The following is a 25,683-nucleotide window of genomic DNA, read 5'->3' on the forward strand; positions in this document are numbered from 1 at the left end:
GGTGCCAATATTTTTGGCCATGACTTTAGGCGACCACAGAAGGGCATTTAGAGGCAGAAAAAAAAAATCCTTAAATGTGCCATTTTTGACGCCTAGTGTGTGTGAGGCTTAAGTCTACGTCAATCAGGCTCCCAAGGAGTCAACATTTTTGGCATCCTTGTCTGGCCATCTCTCCTTAGATATGAAGACATACTCTAGGCTACCGCCATATTTATGCAAGAATAAAAACAAGAGAAGAGCCAGCCACGTGCAACTGTAAAAAGGCATTTAATTTCCAGGGCCAGACAATTTTTAATGAATAACCATTTGAAAAGAAAAGAAACATTTTGCTGATTTCAGTCTTTGGAGTGACAGGTCTCTCCGTCCTCCATTGGCCTGGGGCTGTGTGGCTCAATAATTGCCATACAAAAGACAGCTAACAGCAAACAGGGTCTGGTCTTCTCCAGCCAACTTCCTGGCTCCTTATTGAAGTCTGTGCTCCGTCTTATCCGGGTTATAATTCATCAGTCTCACAGTTCCCACAGGGACAGGATCCAGGAGACCTGCGTACACATCCCACCTTACCAGAGGGCATTCCTGATGGCCTCTATATAAATAGGAAATTGTGCCCGGTACTGGAGGGCTACTCCTCGCCTATCATATCCAAATAATCATTTCACAAATTATCATAATTATCAATCAATCATCTCTTAGAGAAACAATGTAATAGTGAGGTATCAGATGTCTGCTATGACCTTAAGTATTACATATCTCATTTTAAATGACAGGAGATTAATAGTTTCGGTAATGCATATTTGAATGGAACACAACACCATTATCTTGTGCTGATACAACCAGAACAGGCACAGCATTAAAATGACATTTTTAACCTCACATGTAGCTGAGAGAATTATCTGTAATTGATGAGAAGTGCCACGGTGCGCTAATGGGGAAATAAGTCAAAGTTTTAGTTATGCAAGAACTGCTGCTATAAAAAAAAAAATGAAGAGAATTAAAAAAAAAAAAAAAAAAAAATGATTATACTGCATTCAAAAAACTGACACCAAACTTTTTTTTTTTCGTTTTCCATGTTGATTTTTTTTTTTTTTTTGTAATTTATAAGAATATCAGGCAAAATTAAGATAATTGTATTAAAAACAAAATAGGAAAAGTATAATATTGCATTAGCTAAAAAAAAAAAAAAAAAAAAAAAAAAACCCTAAGATTTAAATAAAAATATATAAATTATATATATATATATATATATATATATATATATATATATATATATATATATGTATGTGTATATATAAATATATATATATATATATATATATATATATATATATATATGCATGTACATATGCATATGTGTGCATATATATATATATATATATATATATATATATATATATATATATACATATATATATATGTGTGTGTATATATATATATATATATATATATATATATATATATATATATATATATACACATATATTTATATATTTTTATTTAAATCTTAGTTTTTTTAGCGTATATATATATAATATAATATATATATATATATATATATATATATATATATATATATACATGCATACATACATACATACATACATACATACATACATACATACACAATTTATATATTTGTGGATTTGGGGGATAAAACATAAAAGGTTTGGGGGATAAATATATCAAGAGGGACATCAGACAGGAAAGGCGAGACCTGATTAAACCCTGAAAATACATCTAGGGGGTGAATAAGGTTTAGGAGAGAATTTTTTTTTTTAATTTGAAACCAAAATCAAGAATACAGGGACATGACCTCAAACTAACTGGAGGAAAATTCAAAACTAATCTTAGAAAGTATTATTTTACTGAAAGGGTAGTTGATGCTTGGAATAAACTACCAGCAGAGGTAGTGAGACAATCAACAGTAAATGGCTTTAAACATGCTTGGGACAAACATATATCTATAAATATATATATATATATATATATATATATATATATATATATATATATATATATATATATATACATATATATATATATATATATATATATATATATATATATAAACCAAAAAAGAGAGCGGCACTCACGGGTCTTAAAAGGTAAATGCACTATAATGGTTTTAATCAACGTTATATATATATATATATATATATATATATATATATATATATATATATAGAGAGAGAGATACATATAGATATCTCTCTCTATATATATATATTTAGATAGATAGATAGATAGATAGATAGATAGATAGATAGATAGATAGATAGATAGATAGATAGATAGATAGATAGATAGATAGATAGATAGATAGATAGATAGATAGATAGATAGATAGATAGATATTTGCATACATATACAGTATACCTATCCTATCTATCTAAAATCTTTTTATTTCTAGAAATATGCTAAAAATAAAATAGATATGTGTTCATAATAAATATAAATATATATATATATATATTTATTTATTATGAACACATATCTATTTTATTTTTAGCATATTTCTAGAAATAAAAAAAAATATATATATATATATATATATATATATATATAAAGATTAAAATAAAAATATAGAAAAAATAGAAATTTAAATAGAAATATAACAAAATGAACATAAAAAAAAAACACAGAACCCCCCCCAGAAAAAATGTGTTAGTAATATGTAGGGATATATAAAGATTTAAATAAAAACTGAATAAAAAATAAAGAGAAATATAGAAATAGAAATATAACAAAATTAACACAAATAGAAAAAAAAAAACAGAAACAAACGAGTTAGTAAATATAAATATTTACCAATTTATATTAAAACAATTAGAAATTTAAAAAATCTTAAATTAAAAATAAATAAATATAAGGATCAAGTTTTAAATAAAGTAATACCAAATAACTATAGCAGGTACATAGCGGTGGTTACTTTGATTGGAGTTTTTTTCTTCCTTTAAGCTTTGACTTTTGCTTTTTTTTTTTTTTGCCCTCTTGATACTAGAGAAGAAAATAGGACATGAAGGAATAAAAAGAAAACAAAATCCTTTTTCCACTTCGTATCACAGAAGATTTAATGCCGCTGATTACATCTATTTGTTGTTGAGGGATAAATTCTTTTTTTTTTTTTTTTCTAGTATGTTGAAAAATAATTGTGGAGCTGTTGCCCGTGTCTATCCTATTGGCTTTTGATAAGAAGGCTATTCAGCTCTCATAATGTCTTCTATCCATTTTCAGCCAGCTTTTAACATGTCTCTTTATTTGTCCCTAAAGCCTCTTCAGCGATGCCTTTTCATTACAAGTCTCTCAGCTGGCTCTCCAGAGAGACTGGGCCCGACAAGAGTGATAGATAGATAGATAACTCTATAGATTATTTCGCACAGATGTTTTCTCTCCACCAGCCCCTAGGCTATTCCTTCCAAGTAAACAGAGACGAAATAGAGGCTCTGCTGAAGAGAGAACTCTCCGAGGACCCGGTGACACCAAAGCCGGGGCCTTTTAAAAGACTTTGGATGACTATAGCTCCATTCTTCCACTCCGGCCTTGGAATAAAAACATTTGTTCAAACTGGTTTTTAAAGGGGGTATGTGAAAGACACCAGTGTTAGCACCAGGGTGGGTAGATGATAATATTCATTACTAATAACTCAAAGGAACAAAAAAAATAAAGGATAGTCAATCAGTGATGTATCAACTTGTATCAACTGGATTCTGTGCACCATAAAACCCTACTGAATGTTTCTTATCAAGGTGCCCTTGTTTTAACAATCGGCAAAGTTTATATTACACATAGAGATGTCACAAGTGATTTTTCGTTATTTGATGGGTCAACCCAACCGGAACCGCTGCCCCGTCAACTGCCTGACCTCCTAGGGTTTCCACCTCATCCCTTTAAAACCGAATACACATTATATACACGGGTTCTGTGGCTGATTGAGTTGGTAATTAAACTTACTCAGTGCCTTACCTCTATTAAATTAGCTCCAGAACCTGTGAAATTAACGTGTATTTGGTTTTAAAGGGATGAGGTGGCAACCCTACCTCCAACAATGCCCTCCCTACTTCTGAGTGTTCAGCATTTGAGGCCGGGCAGTTAAAAGGGCAGGAACTGGCCCCGTGCATACATGAGCTGAGCATTACATAGTTACATATGAGGTTGAATAAAGACAATAGTCCATCCAGTTCAACCTGTGTAGGTGTGTGTGGCCGTAATCATCTCTCATACCTGAATGTTCTGATCCTTGAGATGTACGTCTGAGTCTTTTGAAAGCCACCATACTTCCCGCAGAAACCACCTCTTGTTTTAGAGAATTCCACAATCTTGTAGCCCTAACAGAAAAGAACCCCCCCCATGTTGCCTGAGGTTAGAACGCTTCTCCTCTAATCGCATTGTATGCCCTCGAGTCCTCATGAAGTCCCTTCGACTGAATAGCTGTTTTTCTATGCCGAGATCACCATTGAGATATTTATAAATTGCTATCATGTCCCCTCTCAGGCGTCTCTTCTCCAGGGAGAATAAATCAAGCGTTTGCAGACGCTCTTCATAATTAAAGTCCTCCAATCCCCTAATTAGCGTCTTTGGTCTTTTCAGAATTTTAGTCAAAGGCTAGTTAAAAGGCAAGAATGACATGCTTATAGATCCTGTAGAACCCTCCTAGATAGGTGCTAGATAGCTAGTGTATATTTGCTCTGCCTGCTTATCAGGAGAGTGGCAGGTAAACCCTAGTGGCTCTTTCTGCTTATCAGGGAGCAGGATTTCTAGTCAGGCCTGGTACATGTGTCCATGTGTGATTCATCTGGGCTGAGGGAGTGTCCCCACTGTATCCAATAGGGAGGCCTGTTGGACAGTGGAGAAAACCCAGCCAGTGAAACACAGGCTTTTGTGGCTGTCTCAGTGGGTTGGCACAGACAGTGGTGCATCCTGGGATAGGCTATAAAAGCCAAGGGCACATGCGGCAGAGGGTGTTTGGGCGGGAAGCCAAGTCCCAGAAGGAGGGTACGGCTGTTTCCCCTTCAGCAGCTGGGAAAGGTGGTCACAGGCAGTCGGCCTGGTGACCCTGAAGGTGTTGCTGAACGCAGAGGTCCAGTGGATGCTGACAAGTTTGAGTTTGAAGGCAACGGTGACTCTGGAAAAACAGTGTCCATGAGTACAGAGGAACTTGCCCAGGGGTCTGCCAGGAAGGGGACCACTCCAGAAGCTAGGGTCAGCGGACAGGCGTTAGCACACCGGTGTTGAGAGAAAAGGGGGAGCTAGTTACAGAACCCTGAAGAGTTTTAAAGGTACCCTAAACGGGAACCTTTAAAACTATCTTCACTTTAGTGGCAAGGTGAAGCAGCGGCCTTGCCACACACTACAGCTAGTTGTCCTCAAGATTGTGCATAGTTAATAGTTTGAGTATTCCTCTCATCCCTTCTCCTATCCCAGTTCTCAATAAAAACACAAAAACCAACATCCCCTGGATTGATTATTGACTGAGCCAAGGACTTTCAATGCTGTTTGTCTGCTATCAGCTGCTAAGGGTAACCCAGGGGAATCCAGAAAGCGTAATTCTCAGCAGTCCTCTAGGGGGCAGTGCTACAGACCTTATTTTAGTCCCAGTGACATCACTACTGAGCTTCTCTACTGAATGCAGGCAGGCAGGGCTGCTTTTAGAAGTCACAGGGCCCCATACAGCCTACTTGACACCCCCCACCACCACCACCACCTCCTCCTGGCATCAATTGACTGAGAACATAGATTTATCAGACCCTTTCTCCCGAACGAATCGGGAACGCTCTGAGGTGTCCTGTTCATTCACAAACTGAAGCATAGTAAACACTGTTTCAGGCCCCCCCATGAGTTTACCAGCAATGAATGGACACAGTGATTTATTTATTGGTACAAAGTGATTTGTGCCAATTGCTCACTTTGTTCATTCAGGAAAGGAAGGAGTTTACTGGCCCCTTCCCCAGTTCTCCATCCTGAAACATCACCCTTTATGCCAGTAGCAGCTGCCGGCGGAGGGAGAGAGGAGGGAAGCCAGCAGCTCTGTGGAGTAAAGGGGCACATGGGGGGCCTGGAGAGCAGATGGAAGGGGAACATGTGCTAGGACCAATCCTCCTGCAGTGCACCCAGAGGGAGGAAGAAGAAGAGAAGCTGGCAGTGCTGCAGGGAGAGGCAGAAGAGGATTGGTGTCTGCAATAGGACAGTACTGCTCGATAGGTCCCCCGGCCACCCTTTTGAACTGATGGGGCCCAGGCCCAGTACAGGAGGGTTGGCTGTACTACTTTATCAGCGGCCGTGCAGGCAGATCATGGCTGGTGGGAGGGCCTGGTAGGGTGCTCCTCTCAAGAGTCCTCAGCCCGGATACAAGCAGTGGGCTGGCTCTTGGGAGGAGTTATGCAAATCCTAGACTTCCTATCCCAGTGACAACGGCTTTACTAGACAGGAAGTAAGGGGAAATCTACAACAGGAACACAGACAGGAATTAAAATGTGAAAGGGGTTCTAGCCTTCCCCTACTGTACTGAAGCAAAATATCTGCCATTGAAGAGTTTTCCTTACTTCTTGTCTGGTAAAATGTTATCAGCAGGACAGGAAGTAGGGGGGAAGTTCTCTAATGGATCTCAGACAGCAGTAAAAATTCCACTTGAATGGCTAAAGAGGTGCCAAGGGTGCAGCTTATCTTATTTAAACACTGAGACTGTTCAAGTGGTGATAAGGGAGACAAATCCTCAGTTAGCAGTCAGTTTCTTAACCCCTTCTGAACATTCTGAGAAGGATTAGTGATCATGTGACCACTGTAATTGGTTATCCCAGTGATCACATGATCGGGAGCCTTCCCCCATGATCTATTGATTGTTAAACTGGACCAACCGACCAGCAGTGCAAGCCTATCCTGTGTTACGTGGCAGCAAGAGGTAAAGGGCTTATTCACATTGGCAAGCTTGAGTTCAGCTTTTCGAAATGCAAATCATCCGAAAAGTATGAACAACTTTTAAGGGCCTGTGCACATGTGGCATCCAGCCCCTTTGCATGCAATCCTGGTGTTTTAGTGCACAGGTGCAGCGTCCAACCCCGCTGCATGCAGCCTCTCGAAGACTATAGCAGGCTGAAATACCTATCTAGGTCAAAATAGGTTGGCACCCAGGTCTACGATGCACATAAAAGCTTCTTTATTACTTACTCATTAGGGATAAAACAAGTCCTATACACAAAAGATGCTGACACGTTTCTGCCCTTACAGCCACGACTAAGGCCCATAGGGGCAGAAACCTGTCAGCATCTTTTGTGTATTGGACTCCCTAAATCATTATTGGCTATAATAAAGAAGCTTTTATTTGCATCGTACACCCAGGGCCATGGATAGTGGGGTACCACTGGGCCTCCTGTAGGGGCCCGGGCACACAGGGGGCCCAGACAGCAGGGGGATCGTTGCAGCGGAATGGGAGGACAATTAAAGAACAATGCACAGTGTCTGTGTCTCTCCCTCCAGCAGCTGAAAGCCAGTTTCTTCTACTCTCCCTCCTGTCGGCTTTCAGCTGCTGGAGGGAGAGACACAGATGTAGTGCATTGTTCTGTAATTGTCCTCCCGTCCCGCTGCACCGCCTGGGCACACAGGGGCCCAGACAGCAGGGGGGTCAGTTCAGCAGGATGGGAGGACAATTACAGAGTGATGCACTTTGTCTGAGTCTCTCCCTCCAGCAGCTGAAAGCCAGTTTCTCCTCCTCTCCCTCTCACCGGCTTTCAGCTGCTGGAGGGAGAGACACAGATGTAGTGCATCATTCTGTAATTGCCCTCCCGTCCCGCTGCACCAATCCCCCTCCCGGGGCCTGGGCACACAGGGGGCCTGGAGTGCAGAGGGATCGGTGCGGCAGGATAGGAGGACAATTACAGAGCGATGCACTGTGTCTGAGTCTCTCCCTCCAGAAGCTGAAAGTCGGTTTCTCCTCTACCTTCCACCGGCTTTCAGCTGCTGGAGAGAGAGACACAGATGCAGTGCATTGTTCTGTAGTTGTCCTCCCGTTCCGCGGCACCAATCCCCCTCCCTTGGCTTCCCACATCTGATTCCCCCCTGTGTGCCCCCCTCATCCCCCAGCAGGACCATCGGCTTCCCTCTCCCACTGGCTACTGCGGGCGCACAGGTCGATGGAGAGTGGGAAAATACGTCATTTACCGGCTCCTTCCTTTTCTGAATTGGATACAGTGAGCAATCAGTACTGAAAGAATCCTGTGGCCATTGACACCTGAGCATAGTAAACTGTGTTTACTATGCTTCAATTTATGAATGAACAGGAGCTTCTATCTCCTGTTCATTCATCTTCAGTGCGGGTGAGGCTACAGAGAAAGAAATTGAAGAATCTATGACCTCAATTACATTCTTTGTCTCAAAGGTGATATGTCAGGGGTCTGTTTAGACCCCTGATATCTCATCCAGCCCCCCGCCCCCAACAGCGTTGTAAAACAAAATTGTAAAAAAAAGTTTAAAAATGTAAAAAAATAAATTTAAATAATTATTAAAATTGTAAAAAACAAAATGTAAAATTGGAAAAAAATCAATAAAGAAATTGGGGGGCGGGGGTCCTGTCAGGTAGGCTGTACGGAACCTATCTATTATGCATCTATCTATTGAAATTTCCTTCCCTAAATTTCGTCAAATTTATTTTAGAAGGTGGAATTCCATCTTCGGTGGCCTATAAAGACAGAATTTTCCCGCAGAGGTTCTGGTCGCACACTCAAGCTGTTCATTTCCTTCCAGTGAGGCTGATACAGTTGTTCCATAAGCGTACTTGAACTATTTACCTTACCGCCCTGACTTCTGTGACCTTTAGCTATTAAAACGTCCAACCCATCCCTAAATAAATTTATGACCTCATAAAGCCATGCCATCATTATGCAACAGAATTTAAGTGGATGACAAATTTTCCATTAGAACGTGATGTTGGATGGTGCGGTCGATGTGCACTATCCAACCATGTCTTGGAAACACGTTCATCCAGGGGAGGACTGGGCCAGGGGGCAGGGGGGCAATTGACCCCCCCCCCCGGGCCGCTCTGATGCCCCGTAAAAAGGCTGCACCGCTTCTGCCACAGACATGACTAAAGGATTCCTGGTGAAGAAAAGTAAAAAGTCTCCACTGCTGACCTACTGAGTGCGGGATAAAGACAAGGACAGAGCACAGGCTCCCCCCTCCCACTAGCATGGATGGTGTAAACTGTGTCTGAACAGAGGCCAGTTCCATGCCAAACTGGAGACTTTCCTCCCCCAGCCAGCCCAGATCGAGCTGTCCCAGCTCCCCCCAACCACCCCCTGCTGGCCAGGTCAGGACCCTGGTTTGGCCGATGAGTAGAGAGTAACTGGAGCGGAGCTTCAGCCTGGAATGGGGGTCAGGAGGAGGCCGGGAAGAGGGAGAGTGGGAGTGAAGCCGATTCGCTGCACCATGGGCTTCTGGTTTGTACTTGACCCTGGGCTAAAGGTTGCCGGTCAGCCCCTGCGTTCATCAGTTTGGTCAGTTACTGTACTGAGGATATAGAGTAGCCTTTTCCAACCAGGGTTCCGTAGAAGCCTGGGGTTCCTCCAGAGGTTGCTAGGGACTCCTTGATCAATGAGCAACTTCTTCCTCTCAGATGAGTAACTACTCATACTAGCTATCTGTAAGAGCCGGTTTACACTAGCGCGACTTGTCAGGTGACTTGTCAGCCTGACAAGTCGCGCTCTCTCACGGTCCATTGACCGCTACAGGACCCGTTCTAATAGGAGCGACACAAGTCGCTCCGACTTAGAAAAAGGGTCCTGTACTACTTCAGGGCGACCTTGGAGCGACTTGCATAGACTTCCATTATGTGAAGTCCCTGCAAGTCGCTCTGAAGTCGTGGTGCATGGTAATGCACAAGTCGCCCCTGAAGTCGTGCAGAGTCGTGTCGCCTTAGTGTGAACCGACTCTTAGGGGGAATGCTTCCTACTGAACCTGAATGTAAGGAGCATTCTTCCCAATGGACCATGACACTGATGTACTGTGAGTTCTAAATTTAGTAATTATTAGCAGGGGCTCCCTGAGCCCAAAAATGTATTTCATGAGTTCCTCCGGGTTTTAAAGGTTGAAAAAGGCTGGTGTAGAGGTTAGGGGTTATTCGGTAGGACGCCATGATATCTGGCAAACCACAACCGGTTCATTAAATAGAAAACGGTACACATGATAAGAACAGAGCAGCTGAACAAGCCCAAGAGCTTTGCATCCCCTACAAGCAACGCCATGGCCAGACAATAAAGTTCCGCGGGACTGCCACCTCCTTGACGTGTCCAATGGCACAAAAAGGTCCCACCAAGCCTGTAGACAGCCAAGAGTGAGTTATGACGAGGCGTTCGGTGAAAAGTTCAACTCTATACACACTGGCCATTTTGCCAAGGTCAGAATGTGGTCAAATACTGTTCTTCTTGTAAAGTGCAGTTACAGATTGATCTTTTATATACAAATTCACTGTAATTATCACATTAAACTCAAAAAAAGGATAAACTGCGCTTTTTTTTTTTTTGTGCCAAAGCAGATGTGCATTATACAAAGCAGCAGTTTAATAGAAACTGAAAAAAGCAGAAATAAACTTCACAATATTATATATATATATATATATATATATATATATATATATATATATATATATATATATTTATATATATATATATGTATATGTATGTATATATATATATATATATATATATATATATATTTATTATATATATATATATATATATATATATACCAGCATACAAAAATCATTATTTGTGCATTACTATTTTTATTATTTATTATATTAATGAGCAGGACTATCTGATTCCTCCTGTATTGACATGTATTGTAATTGTAATGTCTGACCTCATGTTGTAAAGCATTGTGCAAACTGTTGGCGCTATATAAATCCTGCATAGTAATTATTAATATTGTTATTAGTATGTTCAATATTATTATTGTGTATTTTTTTAATTTAACTTCAAATACAAGAAACCTAAAATTAAAAAAAATATACATATAGCAGAAAAATTAACATTAAATTAAAATATATATATATATATATATAAATATTTACATGAATAAACACATGAAGTAAAAAAAAAAACATGCATAAAAAATAAAATATTTATTTTTATTTTTTATACTGAAATCAGAACTGTTTGAATTAAAATTACGAGGAGGTTAAAAATATACATATAGCAGAAAAATTAACATTAAATTAAAAAAATAAATAAATAAATATATATATATATATATATATATATATATATATATATATATATAAAATTTACATGAATAAACACATGAAGTGAAAAAAAAATAAAATGCATAAAAAATAAAATATTTATTTTTATTTTTTTACTGAAATCCGAACTGTTTAAATTAAAATTACGAGGAGGGTAAAAAAAAAAAGATAAAGTATAACAAATAACGTCCAATCCTGTAGTTTACATAAGTTTGTTTAAAGAAATAAACAAAACCCTGTGCACATTGCGAGACATCTTTCTCTACTCATTTAATGCATAATGATTTACTATTGGGATCCAAATGTACTTGAAGGATGGTGCAGCCTCATCTCACTAACACAACGGTCCTGCCAAGTGATGTCATTTCAATGCTATTTACATTGACGGAACGCGCGGCCAAATAATTCCCATTAAGACAGACTAAGAGATTTATATCATAACACAGACCAAGAGCGCTAACCATCATCGTCATTCATATTCTAATTATCCTGGTGCTTATCACCGAGGCGGAGAGCCAGGACAAATTTCTGCTTGCTCCAGTGACCAATCATCCCCAGTCTAAAGCTCCAATCACAAATCAGAGTTCCCCAGTCCAAAGCTTCCCATACATTAGTAGATTTTTGAACGAGTGGCAGTACAAATGTTCCTCCAAAATTGATGAATTTCGTTCAAGAGGACTTCAAAAAAAGTTTGCTTTCAACATTTGATTTTGGAGTAAATGAACTTTCCCGAATAACAACCACATGGGCTGTTGGAAATTTGTTCCTTCAAGAAACATTTTCCGTCCTGCGCCTTCAAATTTTCCTATCAAATAAATGCTGATTTGATCCTACTGACCAACAGATAATCATATGAACGTTCTTAAGATGAAAACTTCAATGACAATTCTACTAGTGTAAGGCCAGCTAAAAGTTAGCCACACACTGGTAGAATTTGGTTCAAAAATAGCTGTTTTTTAAAATGTGTGTTCGGTTTTCTAGTGGCTAATGTGATCAAATCAGGGATGGTTTTGACAAGGAAAACTGAAGGAGAAGACTACAAGATTTTCCTTGTTTCTAGCTTGATGAAAGGAAATTCAATTTGTAAATGTGATTCCCCTTCAGAATCACATTTATTTCCATCCATCTTGAAATCGATTGTTAACATTTACAACATATTTATGGTGATCCAACAAAAATTTTCAAGACTTTCACACCAATTTTGTATAGTCACTGAAGGTATTATGGAAAGTTCTGATGAATGATCTTTGTGCATTCTAACCTTGTATGGCCAGCTTTACTGGAAGGTTATGCCTCATGGTGATCAGTATTTGGTCCATAAGGTTTTGGTCCAGACCTGTCATTTGTACATTGCTATAACATGCTATATACACTCTTAACAAAAAAAGCATATTTTGTATACAACCCTAAATGAATTTAGAGCCCAAGGGTGGAGAAGGTTTGGAACTGCTACCAGGTTTTATTAAATTGGGTTGGAGACCGTGCTGGACTGACTGGATCAATCACTGGTCCTGGCTGGGTTTTTTATGTAAGCAAAGGGGAAGCAATCCCTTCCAGTGGGTCGTGCCCAACGTTGGATGGCGGTGGTAGACCATCTTAGGAGCTTGGGCTGCTACCTTTCCGATACGGCTTGTGGTAGATTTGGCGAGAAGGAGTGACCAAACTTTTAAAGTATAGTTCAAAAGATATTTATGGCGCTTTTTCAACGCATGGAACCGAATGGTTTGGCTCGCTTTTGTGCTTTTCCACTGCTGGTACCACATGGTACGGTGTAGGAACGGTTCGGTACGGTACGGCAGCGCTTTTCCACTGCATGGAACCGAACGGTACGGCTCTCTAAAACAGTACCACCTCGATCGTGGTTCCAATGGCACTTTTCCACTGCAAGTACTGGCTCAGCTCTACTCGGCCCTGCTTGGCCCTGCTTGGCCCGGTTTGCTTTTCCACTGCTGGTACAGCATGGTACGGTGTTGGAACGGTTCGGTACGGTACGGTATGGTTTGCTTTTCCACTAAAGCAGTACTAAAGTTAAGTGGGTGGGATAACAACGGGGTGAGTGGGATTCTCTGACCAATCAGTGGCTAGTAGTGACTTCATGCAAAGGATTGTGGGATATGGTACCGGGTATGGTACCTCTTGGAACCACAATCGAGGTGGTACTGTTTTAGAGAGCCGTACTGTTCGGTTCCATGTAGTGGAAAAGCGCCGCCGTACCGCACCGAACCGTTCCTACACCATACCATGCGGTACCAGCAGTGGAAAAGCACAAAAGCGAGCCGAACCATTCGGTTCCATGCAGTGGAAAAGCGCCACAAGAGGTACCATACCGGTACCATATCCCACAAATCTTTTCAAGCAGTCACTACTAGCCACTGATTGGTCAGAGAATCGTTGTTATCCCACCCACTTAACTTTAGTACTACTTTAGTGGAAAAGCAAACCATACCGTACCGTACCGAACCATTCCAACACAGTACCATGCGGTACCAGCAGTGGAAAAGCAAACCGGGCCAAGCAGAGCCGAGTAGAGCCGAGCCGGTACTTGCAGTGGAAAAGTGCCATTATTGTAGGTGTAAACGTGTACATCAAACCAACGTGTTTGGGGGGGATGGACTCCCCCTTCATCCTTAAAGGTTTAGCAACAAAAGTCCTCTTCTTTGCTGCCTCTGCATCCCTAGTCGGCTCTCTGCAATTCTGTATTTCCTAAATCTTGTACCCAAAATATTTTTTTAGGAACCATTTTTATTAAATAGCATGCAGCAATGGCCCTGAAGAAGGGAGAGTCCATTCCCCCGAAAACCTATTGGGTTGATGTACATGTTTACCCCAACAATAAACGTTCGAACCATACATCCGGTGTCCAGAAACCTTCAACTTTGAAAGTCAGGGGCTGCATTTGAGGCCTCCTTTAGCTCATGAGTTGACAACCACTGGAATACAGACTACCAGAGCCTTAATTTCCCTCTTTTTTTATCCATAATTGGTAAATAAAAAAAGCACCGAAGAACAGATTTATCCCAAGTTCAATGGATTTGTAGAAGATTTCCACAATGAATGAACATTCAGACCCTTTGACCCACTATGTTTGAAGGAGGAACTGGCATGGACATGGCCACCAATTGTATTATCCTTTTCATATTTCGAGTACACCACCAGATAATTAATGGAATCTGATTGGCTCCCATGGTCAACAAAAAAGAAAGTTTAAAGAAACACATCATAAACACATCATAAGTCAAGAGGTTCTCAATTCGGGCCATTATTGGCACCAGGCACAAGAACCTGACTCCCAAGTGGCCATTAAACAACAAACAATGGCCCACAAAAATGTCCCCATCTACTATGTATAGTCAGCAGGTCCATGTGGAGGCTGAGGAGGCAGTTAAAACAAAAAAACTTCGAACTGTTACATTGGTAACCAGGTAAAAGTTGGGTGTTGGAAAATAAACAGCTCACTTCCTACCTTTCGAAGACAGCCACCTTGTGATGTCACTTCGGACTCTGGCAAAATTTGCTAAGGGAAAAATAGAAAAAAAAATGTAGTTAAAGTTTATGAAATAAAGCCACAGTTTAGTTAAAGTTGAACTACAGGAGCAAGCCGGCCGCGGTATATCTGCGGTGGGTGGTTGGCATGCCATAATATAATATAGCTGACCACACAGTATACATGTCCACTAACTGCCGCATACTGTTATGTAAAGTAAAACAGACCACTGGGGACAACCGCAGTCTGGAGAATTATGCAACATGGCTCCGCCCACTGCAATGTTATTATTGCACTGTGATATTATTCCAGACATCGATAAGATCAGCAAAAGTGGCTAAAGATGCAACTCTTCTTTTTTTTGTAGGTGACATATTCTCTTTAATGATCCTGGTGGTGACATCAAGAATATATTTCACATCTCTGTCCATCGATATGATTTGACCCTCATCCTAATCATTGATTAGCCGTTTCATGATTTATTATCCTTTTAAAATACGTATTGATTGGGCCGATGTATTTTAAACACACCTCGTCAATACATTTTAAACAGAATCCAATACCGGCTACTTGAGACCTAATGAAAGATTAGAGAGGGCAAATGGCTTTGTTTAGCACTTCAACTTGTTACCAATAGTCTATGAGTTCCTTCAAGGGGGGCTGCAGAGATTGTGAAACACGGAGAGGGGATTTCTACCCAGGGCAGTGATGGCCAACCTTGTCATCCCAGATGTTTTGGAACTACATTTCCCATTATACTCAACTATACTGTAGAGTTCATGAGCATCTTCAGAAATGTAGTTCCAAAACATCTGGGGTGCCAAGGTTCTCCATCACTGACCTAGGGCGTATCCCCCCCTTTGGAGGACTTTTGTTCGACATATGATAATATTTTAAAATTCCAAAACATCTGGGGTGCCAAGGTTCGCCATCACTGACCTAGGGCGTATCCCCCCTCATGGAGGACTACATTTCCCATTATGCTCAACTACACTGTAGAGAGCATGAGCATCTTCAGAAATGTAGTTCTAAAACATCTGGCGTGCCAAGGTCCGCCATCACTGACCTAGGGCGTATCCCCCCTTGAAGGACTACATTTCCCATTATGCTCAACTACACTCTAGAGAGCATGAGCATCTTCAGAAATGTAGTTCTAAAACATCTGGGGTGCCAAGGTTCGCCATCACTGACCTAGGGCGTAACCCCCCTCTTGGAGGACTACATTTCCCATTATGCTTAACTACACAGTAGAGAGTATGAGCATCATGGGAAATGTAATTCCAAAACATCTGCGGTGCCAAGGTTCCCCATCACTGCCCTAGGGCGTATTCCCCCCTTGGAGGACTTTTATTTCGACATATGATGATATTTCAAAATTCCAAAACATCTGGGGTGCCAAGGTCCGCCATCACTGACTTAGGGCGTATCCCCCCTTGAAGGACTACATTTCCCATTATGCTCAACTACACTGAGTGCATGAGAATCATAGGAAATTCAGTTCCAAAACATCTGGGTGCCAAGGTCCACCATCACTGACTTAGGGCGTATCCCCTCTCTTGGAGGACTACATTTCCCATTATGCTCAACTACACTCTAGAGAGCATGAGCATCTTCAGAAATGTAGTTCTAAAACATCTGGGGTGCCAAGGTTCGCCATCACTGACCTAGGGCGTAGCCCCCCCCTGGAGGACTTTTAATCGACATATGATAATATTCCAAAATTCCAAAACATCTGGGGTGCCAAGGTTCGCCATCACTGACCTAGGGCGTACCCCCCCTCTTGGAGAACTACATTTCCTATTATGCTCAACTACACTGTAGAGTGTATGAACATCATGAAAAATGTAATTCCAAAACATCTGGGGTGCTAAGGTTCCCCATCACTGCCATAGGGCGTATCCCCCCCTTGGAGGACTTTTATTTCGACATATGATAATATTTCAAAATTCCAAAACATCTGGGGTGCCAAGATTCGCCATCACTGACTTAGGGCGTATCCCCCCCTTAGAAGGACTACATTTCCCATTATGCTCAACTACACTGAGTGCATGAGCATCATAGGAAATTCAGTTCCAAAACATCTGGAGTGCCAAGGTTCGCCATCACTGACCTTGGGCGTACCCCCCCTTGGAGTACTCTTGTTGGACATATGATGATATCATAATCATGTGTAACAAACTTTTCTATACTTACAGTACCTGCTCTGTGCCTGAGGCGTGCAAGTCGCATGACAAATTGCACTAATGGGAACGGAGCTTTTAATACACTAAAATTACATTTCCCCAAGTGACTTCAATTCATTATACCAGAATGGTGAAGTTTACCAAAATCATCCCAATTTCGGGAAAATAAAAGCTCTCAGTTTTGCTCATCCCTAGTGAGCAGCCATTGGATGATTCTTGAGTAGTGTTTTCTCTGAGACAGATAAGTGTATTAGAGAGTTTTTAGCACATTTGAATGCACAATTGGCTGGCGAGAAGGAGCTTGTTCTCCGGTTGTCCACCAAGAGGACTGGAAGGGTGGTGGAGAAGACGTGTGAGATGATAGGACAGTATTGCCATGCGGCTCTCATAAAACAACAGTTTATATGTGAGCATTCTTCGTCTGTAGTTGAAGCTGAACTTGATTATATTCCAAAGACAGATCACAAGGGCTCTATTTAAATGGTAATGTTATCCCTCTCTTCTACCCAGTCTAGATAAACTGTCACTGAAAAGAAGGGCTGTGAGATTATAGGTTTTGATGTGCACTTAACGCAGCGTTGCATTTTTCGGACGCAAGTGAAAAAAAATAAACTTGATGGGCCGGCTCTCCATTTCCAACCCACTGAGAAAGCTTTTACACTGTTTATATGATGTTAACACACGTTTCTAAACACTTCCCAACGTATACATTGTTTGTGAACGTCATGTGGTTTAACTTATGATCCGGTGCGTATCTAAATTCCAGCTTTGTTTCATTGCCTTGGCTTGGATCTCTGGAAGACCCTGGAACACGTTGTCTCTTAAACAGCCTTTCTCAACTTTTTTTTACACCAAAGGAGCCCTTAAAATAAATTCCTTGGGGGGTCATTGGGAAAATGCCCCTTACATTCGTAGTCAGTGGGAAGAATGTTCCTTTCATTGATGGTCATTGGTAAAATGCCCCTTACATTCATGGTAAGAAGAAAGAATGCCATTACATTGGTGGTCAGGTCATTGGGTAAATGCCCCTTACATTCGTGGTCAGCGGGAAGAATGTTGCTTACATTGATGGTCATTGGGAAAATGCCCCTTACATTCGTGGTCAGAAATAAGAATGCCCTTACATTGGTGGTCATTGGGAAAATGCCCCTTACATTCGTGGTCAGTGGGAAGAATGTTCCTTACATTGATGGTCATTGGGAAAATGCCCCTTACATTCGTGGTCAGAAATAAGAATGCCCTTACATTGGTGGTCATTGGGAAAATGCCCCTTACATTCGTGGTCAGCGGGAAGAATGTTCCTTACATTGATGGTCATTGGGAAAATGTCCCTTACAATCAAGGTCAGTGGGAAGAATGCTCCTTACCTTAATGGTCATTGGGACAATGCCCCTTACATTTGTGGTCAGAAGAAAGAATGCCCTTACATTGGTGGTCATTGGGAAAATGCCCCTTACATTCGTGGTCAGCGGGAAGAATCTTCCTTACATTGATGGTCATTGGGAAAATGCCCCTTACATTCGTGGTCAGAAATAAGAATGCCCTTACCTTAGTCGTCATTGGGAAAATGGCCCTTACATTCGTGGTCAGTGGGAAGAATGCTCCTTACATTAATGGTCATTGGCACAATGCCCCTTACATTCGTGGTTAGAAGAAAGAATGCCCTTACATTAGTTATCATTGGGAAAATGCCCCTTACATTCATGGTCAGCGGAAAGAATGCTCCTTACATTGATGGTCATTGGGAAATGCCCCTTACAATTGTGGTCAGTGGAAAGAATGTCCCTCTTATAGTGATGGTCAGAGCACCACTCTTACAGACAGCTAAAAAGATAATTGCTGGCTCCACCAAGTGGTGTTGCACCCGGAAATAAGCAGGTACCATCCCGATGGAAGATTCATCAGTCACAGCTCAAAGAACCCCAAGACACCTCTTGAGGAACCTTACGATTCCACTAAACCTCAAGTTGAGAGTGGATGCTCTAAAGAACATATGTCAAACACAAGGCCCATTGGCCGAATCCAGCCCGACAGGGCTTGTCATCTGGCCCACACACCCAGTTTTGTAGTCGGAACGTGGTGGAACTCCATTCCGCCACCTCAGACTCTCACCCTCTGCTTCCGCTCTATTCTGTCACTTGTAAACACAGATTCCTTCTGGGAAAATGTAAGGGAAAATGCCCCTTACATTTGTGGTCAGTGGAAAGAATGTCCCTTTACAGTGATGGTCAGGGCACCACTCTTACAGACAGCTAAAAAGATCATTACTGGCTCCACCAAGTGGTGTTTCATCCGGAAATAAGCAGGTACCATCCCGACTGAAGGTTCATCATCAGTCACAGCTCAAAGAACCCCTAGACACCTCTTGAGGAACCTTACAATTACAATGAACCTAATGTTGAGAGTGGATGCTCTAAAGTACATATGTCAAACACAAGGCCCATGTGCCGAATCCAGCCCGACAGGCCTTGTCATCTGGCCCACATACCCATTTTTGTAGTCAAAACATGGTGGAACTCCATTCTGCCACCTCAGACTCTCACCCTCCGCTTACGCTCCAACCTGTCACTTGTAAACACAGATACCTTCTATGTTTACAAGGGTCAGCTTAGCTCCCAGTGGCTCCCAGATCTAACAGATCCGTGTATGCACTCACGGTGGGGCACGGCAGGGACAGATCTCCGGAATCTGAGAGAAGAACCTCCCTGCAAGGCGAGGCAGAGCCTCCTACACAGGTAGGTACTAGAGATGGGCCAGGTAGGTGAGAGAGATGTGAGGAAGCTTTGGGGGGGGGGTTAGGGTTGCATGCTGAGTATAGTGCACCCCTAAATCCTTCACTCTGTTCCACCGCACCCCTAAACCCTGCATTCTGTACATAGCACATGCCTGAACTCTGCACTTTGTGCATAGGGCTTCCCTGGAACTGCACTCTGTACATAGCACATGCCTGAACTCTGCACTCTGTGCATAGGGCTTCCCTGGAACTGCACTCTGTACATAGCGCACGCCTAAACTTTGCACTCTGTACAGAGCACACTCCTGAACTCTGCACCCTGTATGTAGCGTAATCTTGAACTCTGCACTCTGTACAGAGCACACTCCTGGACACTGTACTCTGTATGTAGCGTAATCCTGAACTCTGCACTCTGTACAGAGCACACTCCTGAACTCTGCACTCTGTACAGAGCACACTCCTGAACTCTGCACTCTGTATGTAGCGTAATCCTGAACTCTGCACTCTGTACAGAGCACACTCCTGAACTCTGCACTCTGTATGTAGCGTAATCCTGAACTCTGCACTCTGTACAGAGCACACTCCTGAACTCTGCACTCTGTATGTAGCGTAATCCTGAACTCTGCACTCTGTACAGAGCACACTCCTGAACTCTGCACTCTGTATGTAGCGTAATCCTGAACCATGCACATAACAGATAAACTGGCCCTTTTAGGGCAGCCATACTGCTGATGTGGCCTGCAGTGAATCTGAGTTTGACACCCCTGCTCTGAAGGCTGAAAATCTAACGCCAAAAGGGCGCTTCACTGTTTTTGTCCAAGCTGTTGGTTGGATGCACCCACTACTAAAGCTGAACTCCAGGCAGATATATAAAAAAACATACAGTAAAACAGCTCTGTCTTCAGCTCTTGCCTATTTTTACATATGCAAGCTGTACCTAAATTTGACTTAGTTTTAGCTTCTTGCAATCCCCTGTACAGCAGAGCTCAGATGAGGACATGAGAAGCAGCACAAGGAGTCTATCAGTTGCTGTGCAGAGGTGCCAACAAGGAACATGCTTAAAGAAGGAGAGACCAGTGTGACAAAAAGTTGAGCTCATCCATCTTCTCTTTTCACTGTCCAGTCATCTGATTGGGGGGGGGGGGACAAGATCTATGAGCACAGAAATATCAGGTCTTCTATTCTGCCAGCCATTCACAAAAATCCTTGTATAATTTAATGAATACAAGGCACTTTCTGGTTGGATGAGGGCAGGGCAGTTATGATCTCCACCTAGTCCAATCTGTGGTCACTATGCATAAGGGTAACTATACAATACAGATCACTCCCGGAGTTCAACTTTAATTTGTATCTTTTATATCTGCCTCGAGTTCAGCATTGACATCACTGACAGGTGTGTTAGGCGGGCGCTATGGAAGAAATGGTTATTTTTCAGCTAAACCTCTCTTTGCACGAGATAATCTTTTAATCGCCTGATAAATCCCAGCCTCACCATCACAAGGAGAGGAATAGAAACAATGTATGCCATTGCCAAGATGGAGGACCTGGCCTCCTCCTTCAGCAAATATTAATCCTGCACTTGAATGGAACCTATCTTACCAAGATTGTCCGCCAACTGCATGAACAACACGGGTGGGGGCGAGGTAGAAGAACGCTGGCTTTATTCTAAAGTGTGTGCACACCAAGTCACTACACCTAATGTCAGCATAACGGCTTGAGAGAAATTTAAAAAAAATGCTACTTGCTTGGCTGCGTTTACCTTCAATACCTTCTGAGTTGCTAACTTAGAATTCTGACTTCAGTGCAGTCTTGTTCTGGGTTAGTGACTCAGCAAGTGTTAATCTTGGGTGTGTGGGGTGACCATAGATAATGGTATATATTGTGCATATGGATTGGACCCTATGTTGAGGGGTTTGGATGATCATTCCAGATTGGGTCTGTCTTTGGTCCTAGGTCACTCAACGCTCGCAAGTGTTAATCTTGGGTATGTGGGTTGGCCATAGACAATGGTATAGATTGTGGCTGTGGATTTGACCCTATGTTGCGGGGTTTGGATGGTCATTCCATATTAGGCCTGCCTTTGGTTCTAGGCCACTCAACACTTGCAAGTGTTAATCTTGGTTATGTGGGTTGGCCCTAGACAATGGCATAGATTGTCACTGTGGATTGGCCCCTATGTTGCAGGGTTTGGATGGTCATTCTATATTGGGCCTCTCTTTAGTCTTAGGCTGCTCAACGCTTAGCAAGTGTTAATCTTGGGTATGTGGGGTGGCCATAGATAATGGTATAGATTGTATCTGTGGATTGGACCGTACATTAAAAGGTTTGAATGGTCTTTGCATATTGGACCTTTCTTATAGGTCTGGAAATCTCAACCAGGGATCCATGGAATTCTAGGGTGGTTTCTAGGGGTTCCTCGAGCTGTGGCTGATTGACCTCCCATCCTATGGTGCCTCCATTGTTCAAGGTCCAGTCCAGAACCATTGGTAAGACACTGATGAGAATTTAGCTGTCTGTGGCATTCTGACCACCACTGCAGGAATTTAATTCTTCCCACTGACCATCAATGTAAGGGGCATTCTTCCCACTGGTCCCTAATAAATTTATTTTTGCAGGGGTTTCCCCAAGTCCTGCAAATTATTTCAGGGGTTCCTCTGGGGTAAAAATGCTGAGAAAGGATGTTATGGATCGTGTCTGTGGATTGGAGCTGGGAGTTCAGATGGCCATTCCATAGTGGGCCTGCCTTTGGTCTTTGACCACTGAAGAGACTAATCTGGTCCTTCAAAGTGGCTTCTGTATACAGTGGGTGGAGAACATCTTAAATAATGAATCATACAACTTGATAGTTCTGGTACAATCTTTTATTGATAACAACGGATTATCTATCTAACTAGAAGAGTCCCTAAAATATTAGTAAACAATAGCCCTGGCAATTGTATATACTGGAATAGTAGGGTCCCTTAAATATCAGTAAATGACTACCACAATAACTGAATACACCCAAATAGTAGGGTCCCTAAAATATTAGTAAATAATAATAGTAATATGGGTAATGGTATTACCCAAATATGACTATATTAGGTCAATGATGTCACCAGTATCTCCCCTGCAGCTGTTGGGGGGATGCTATTGACATATTTGACCTAATATGGCCCAATATAGCTTAAGATGTTGGAAGTGATATCACTGACCTAATATGACCCAGTATGGTCTAATATGTTGGGGTTGCCATCACTGACCTAATATGACCCAATATCGCCTAATATGTTGGGGGTGACATCACTGACCTAATATAACCCAATATAGCCTAAGATGTTGGGGGGGACATCACTGACCTAATATGGCCCAATATAGCCTAAGATGTTGGGGGGGGGGGCATCACTGACCAAACATGACCCAATATGGCCTAATGTGTTGGGCATGACATCACTGACCCAATGTGGCCTAATATGTTGGGGGGGGGGGGTGGCTTCACTGTCCTACTATGGCCCAATATAGCCTAAGATGTTGGGTGTGACATCACTGACCTAATATGGCCCAATATGGCCTAATATGTTGGGGGTGGCATAACTGACCTAATATGGCCCAATATGGCCTAATATGTTGGGGGTGGCATAACTCAACTACAATGACCCAATATGGCCTAATATGTTGGGGGTGACATCACTGACCTAATATGACCCAATATCGCCTAGTATGTTGGGGGGTGACATCACTGACCTAATATGGCTCAATATAGCCTAAGATGTTGGGGGGGGGGGGGGGGAATCACTGACCTAATATGGCCCAATATAGCCTAAGATGTTGGGGGGGGGGGCATCACTGATCAAACATGACCCAATATGGCCTAATATGTTGGGCGTGACATCACTGACCCAATATGGCTCAATATAGCCTAAGATGTTGGGGAGGCATCACTGACCAAATATGACCCAATATGGCCTAATATGTTGGGGGTGGCATAATTGACCTAATATTACCCAATGTGGCCTAATGTGTTTGGGGGGGGGGGGGGGGTAGCTTCACTGTCCTTTTATGGCCCAATTTAGCCTAAGATGTTAGGGTGACATCACATACCTAATATGGCCCAATATGGCCTAATATGTTGGAGGTGGCATAACTGACCTAATATGGCCCAATAAGGCCTAATATGTTGGGGAGGTGACATCAGTGACCTAATATGGCCGTAAATGGCCTAATATGTTGGGAGGTGACATCATTGACCTAATACGGCCTTGCTTGAACAATGTCCTGAACCAAATACTACCAAAGTTTGGCCTGAACCTTAGCTCATCCATATTTGGAAGGCACAACAGCCCCTATATATGTGTTTCATCTGTGTATTTGGCTGTTTGCCCAGAGTTCAGAGTAGAGGAACCAGCACCGATGGGGTGGTACTGCAGCGTCCTACCGGGCACAACGCCCGCTCAGTCATTTAATATCACGCTGGACATTTTTCCTCCCCACGAGCCGGTATTAGGTTTCCCATTAATATGTAGGAATGGTGACATCCTTCTCCAGAGCCCCCCTACCACCCCCCTGACCCTTCTTCCCGCAGGCAACCGATGCCCAGCAACTCGTCGTCTTTCTCACAGAAAAGGACTTTCGCCCGGTCCCATTCAGGCAGCGAAGATCTCAATTCCATCTTTTCTCCTCCACCTCTGATACTTACAGCAGTTCTTATTGTTGTCAGAGACAAAATACAGCGTGATCGGCTCTCAGAGGACATGGATAGAGTTACCCCGCTTACTCTTTTATCTCATTGGATAATTATCATATTCTTTGTGTGATTGGGCTGCGTGTCAGAGGTACAGATGGTGAAGATTCTGCCGATAACACGCCGCGCTGAATACGGTACAGTGTGCGATTTTATTTCTGGCCAACGAAAGGTGAAGAATTACTGAACCAATCGCATCTTCTAAAGAAGTTTGAACTTTAAAGTAAACTTTTTTTTGTTCAGTTTGGTTAAGTAGAAGATGCAGAAAACACAATTTTTCCAATATTTTCTTAAAGTTTGTAAGAAATTTATATTTGAAGTACAATTCCAGGCAAACTTCTGTCCCCGTTAGGGAGGTTCACCCTCTCTATTTGTCCTGTTTACCATTATCATTGAAAGTGAAAGAAGAATCCCAAATTTTGGGTTGTCCCCAAAACAGGAATAGAGGGGAAATCTTTCAATCTGGATATTTATTCTGATGACAACCAGGGACTCCCTCACTTTGGAGGGATTTCCTATCACTTCCTATCCCAAAGCCAAAAGGAAGTGATAGGAAATCTATCCAATGGGGACACAGATGGCAAAAAAAAAATTGCTAGCGGTTATAATCCCCCCTTACTTTATCCAAAAAAAAAAATTGCCTTTAGTCCTATTGTAAGTTAAGAATTATGTGCATGTAGATAAGAAAAAGGCATTGCATATTGAGAAGCTATAAGGGTTTGTTCACATTGGAGACCAGACGGTGGCTGAGCTTTGGTTTTACTGCTCCCCATCCACCCACTCAAGCACAGAAATGCATCTGCTCTGAGCTGTACACCCCCCCCCCTTTACACCGCAGCCCCCCCCCCCACCTTTACACCAGTGTCCTCAGTCCTATCTTCACAATACAGCAACCCCCCCCCCCCACCTTTACATCAGTGTCCTCAGTCCTATCTTCACAATACAGCAACCCCCCCCCCCCCCCAACACCTTTACATCAGTGTCCTCATTCTCTCCTTTACATCACAGCCCCCCCTTCACATTACAGCCACCCCACACTTTTACAATCCCCTTTACATTACAGCCCCTCCCTTCACATTACAACACCCCCCTCCCCCCCACCTTCATATCAGTGTTCCCAGTTCCCCCTTTACATCACAGCTACCCCTTCACATTACAGCCCCCTATCTTTACAATGGTGTCCTCATTCCCCCCCCTTAACATCAGAGTCCTTCCTTCACATTGCAGCCCCCCCCTGCCTTTACATCAATGTCCATAGCCCCCCCCCTTTATATCACAGACCCCCTTCACATTACAGCCCCCAACTTTACATAACTTTTCCTAGTCACCATTACATCACAG

At 42.3% G+C, this 25,683-nt stretch overlaps 1 protein-coding gene across 5 annotated transcripts in view; it reads right to left on the bottom strand.

Moving 5' to 3' along the window:
• Positions 1–25,683, bottom strand: part of PRDM16 (PR/SET domain 16) — a 909,210-nt gene that overhangs the window by 488,292 nt on the left and 395,235 nt on the right. For all 5 annotated transcript variants that reach the window (XM_082273292.1, XM_082273289.1, XM_082273288.1 and 2 more), the window contains exon 3: positions 14,688–14,738. In XM_082273292.1, the coding sequence (XP_082129418.1) occupies positions 14,688–14,738 (51 nt within the window). The remainder of the gene's footprint in view (positions 1–14,687; positions 14,739–25,683) is intronic.

Source organism: Pelophylax lessonae, assembly GCF_965119305.1.
Source record: "Pelophylax lessonae genome assembly, chromosome: 12".
In the NCBI taxonomy this organism is placed as follows: Eukaryota; Metazoa; Chordata; class Amphibia; order Anura; family Ranidae; genus Pelophylax; species Pelophylax lessonae.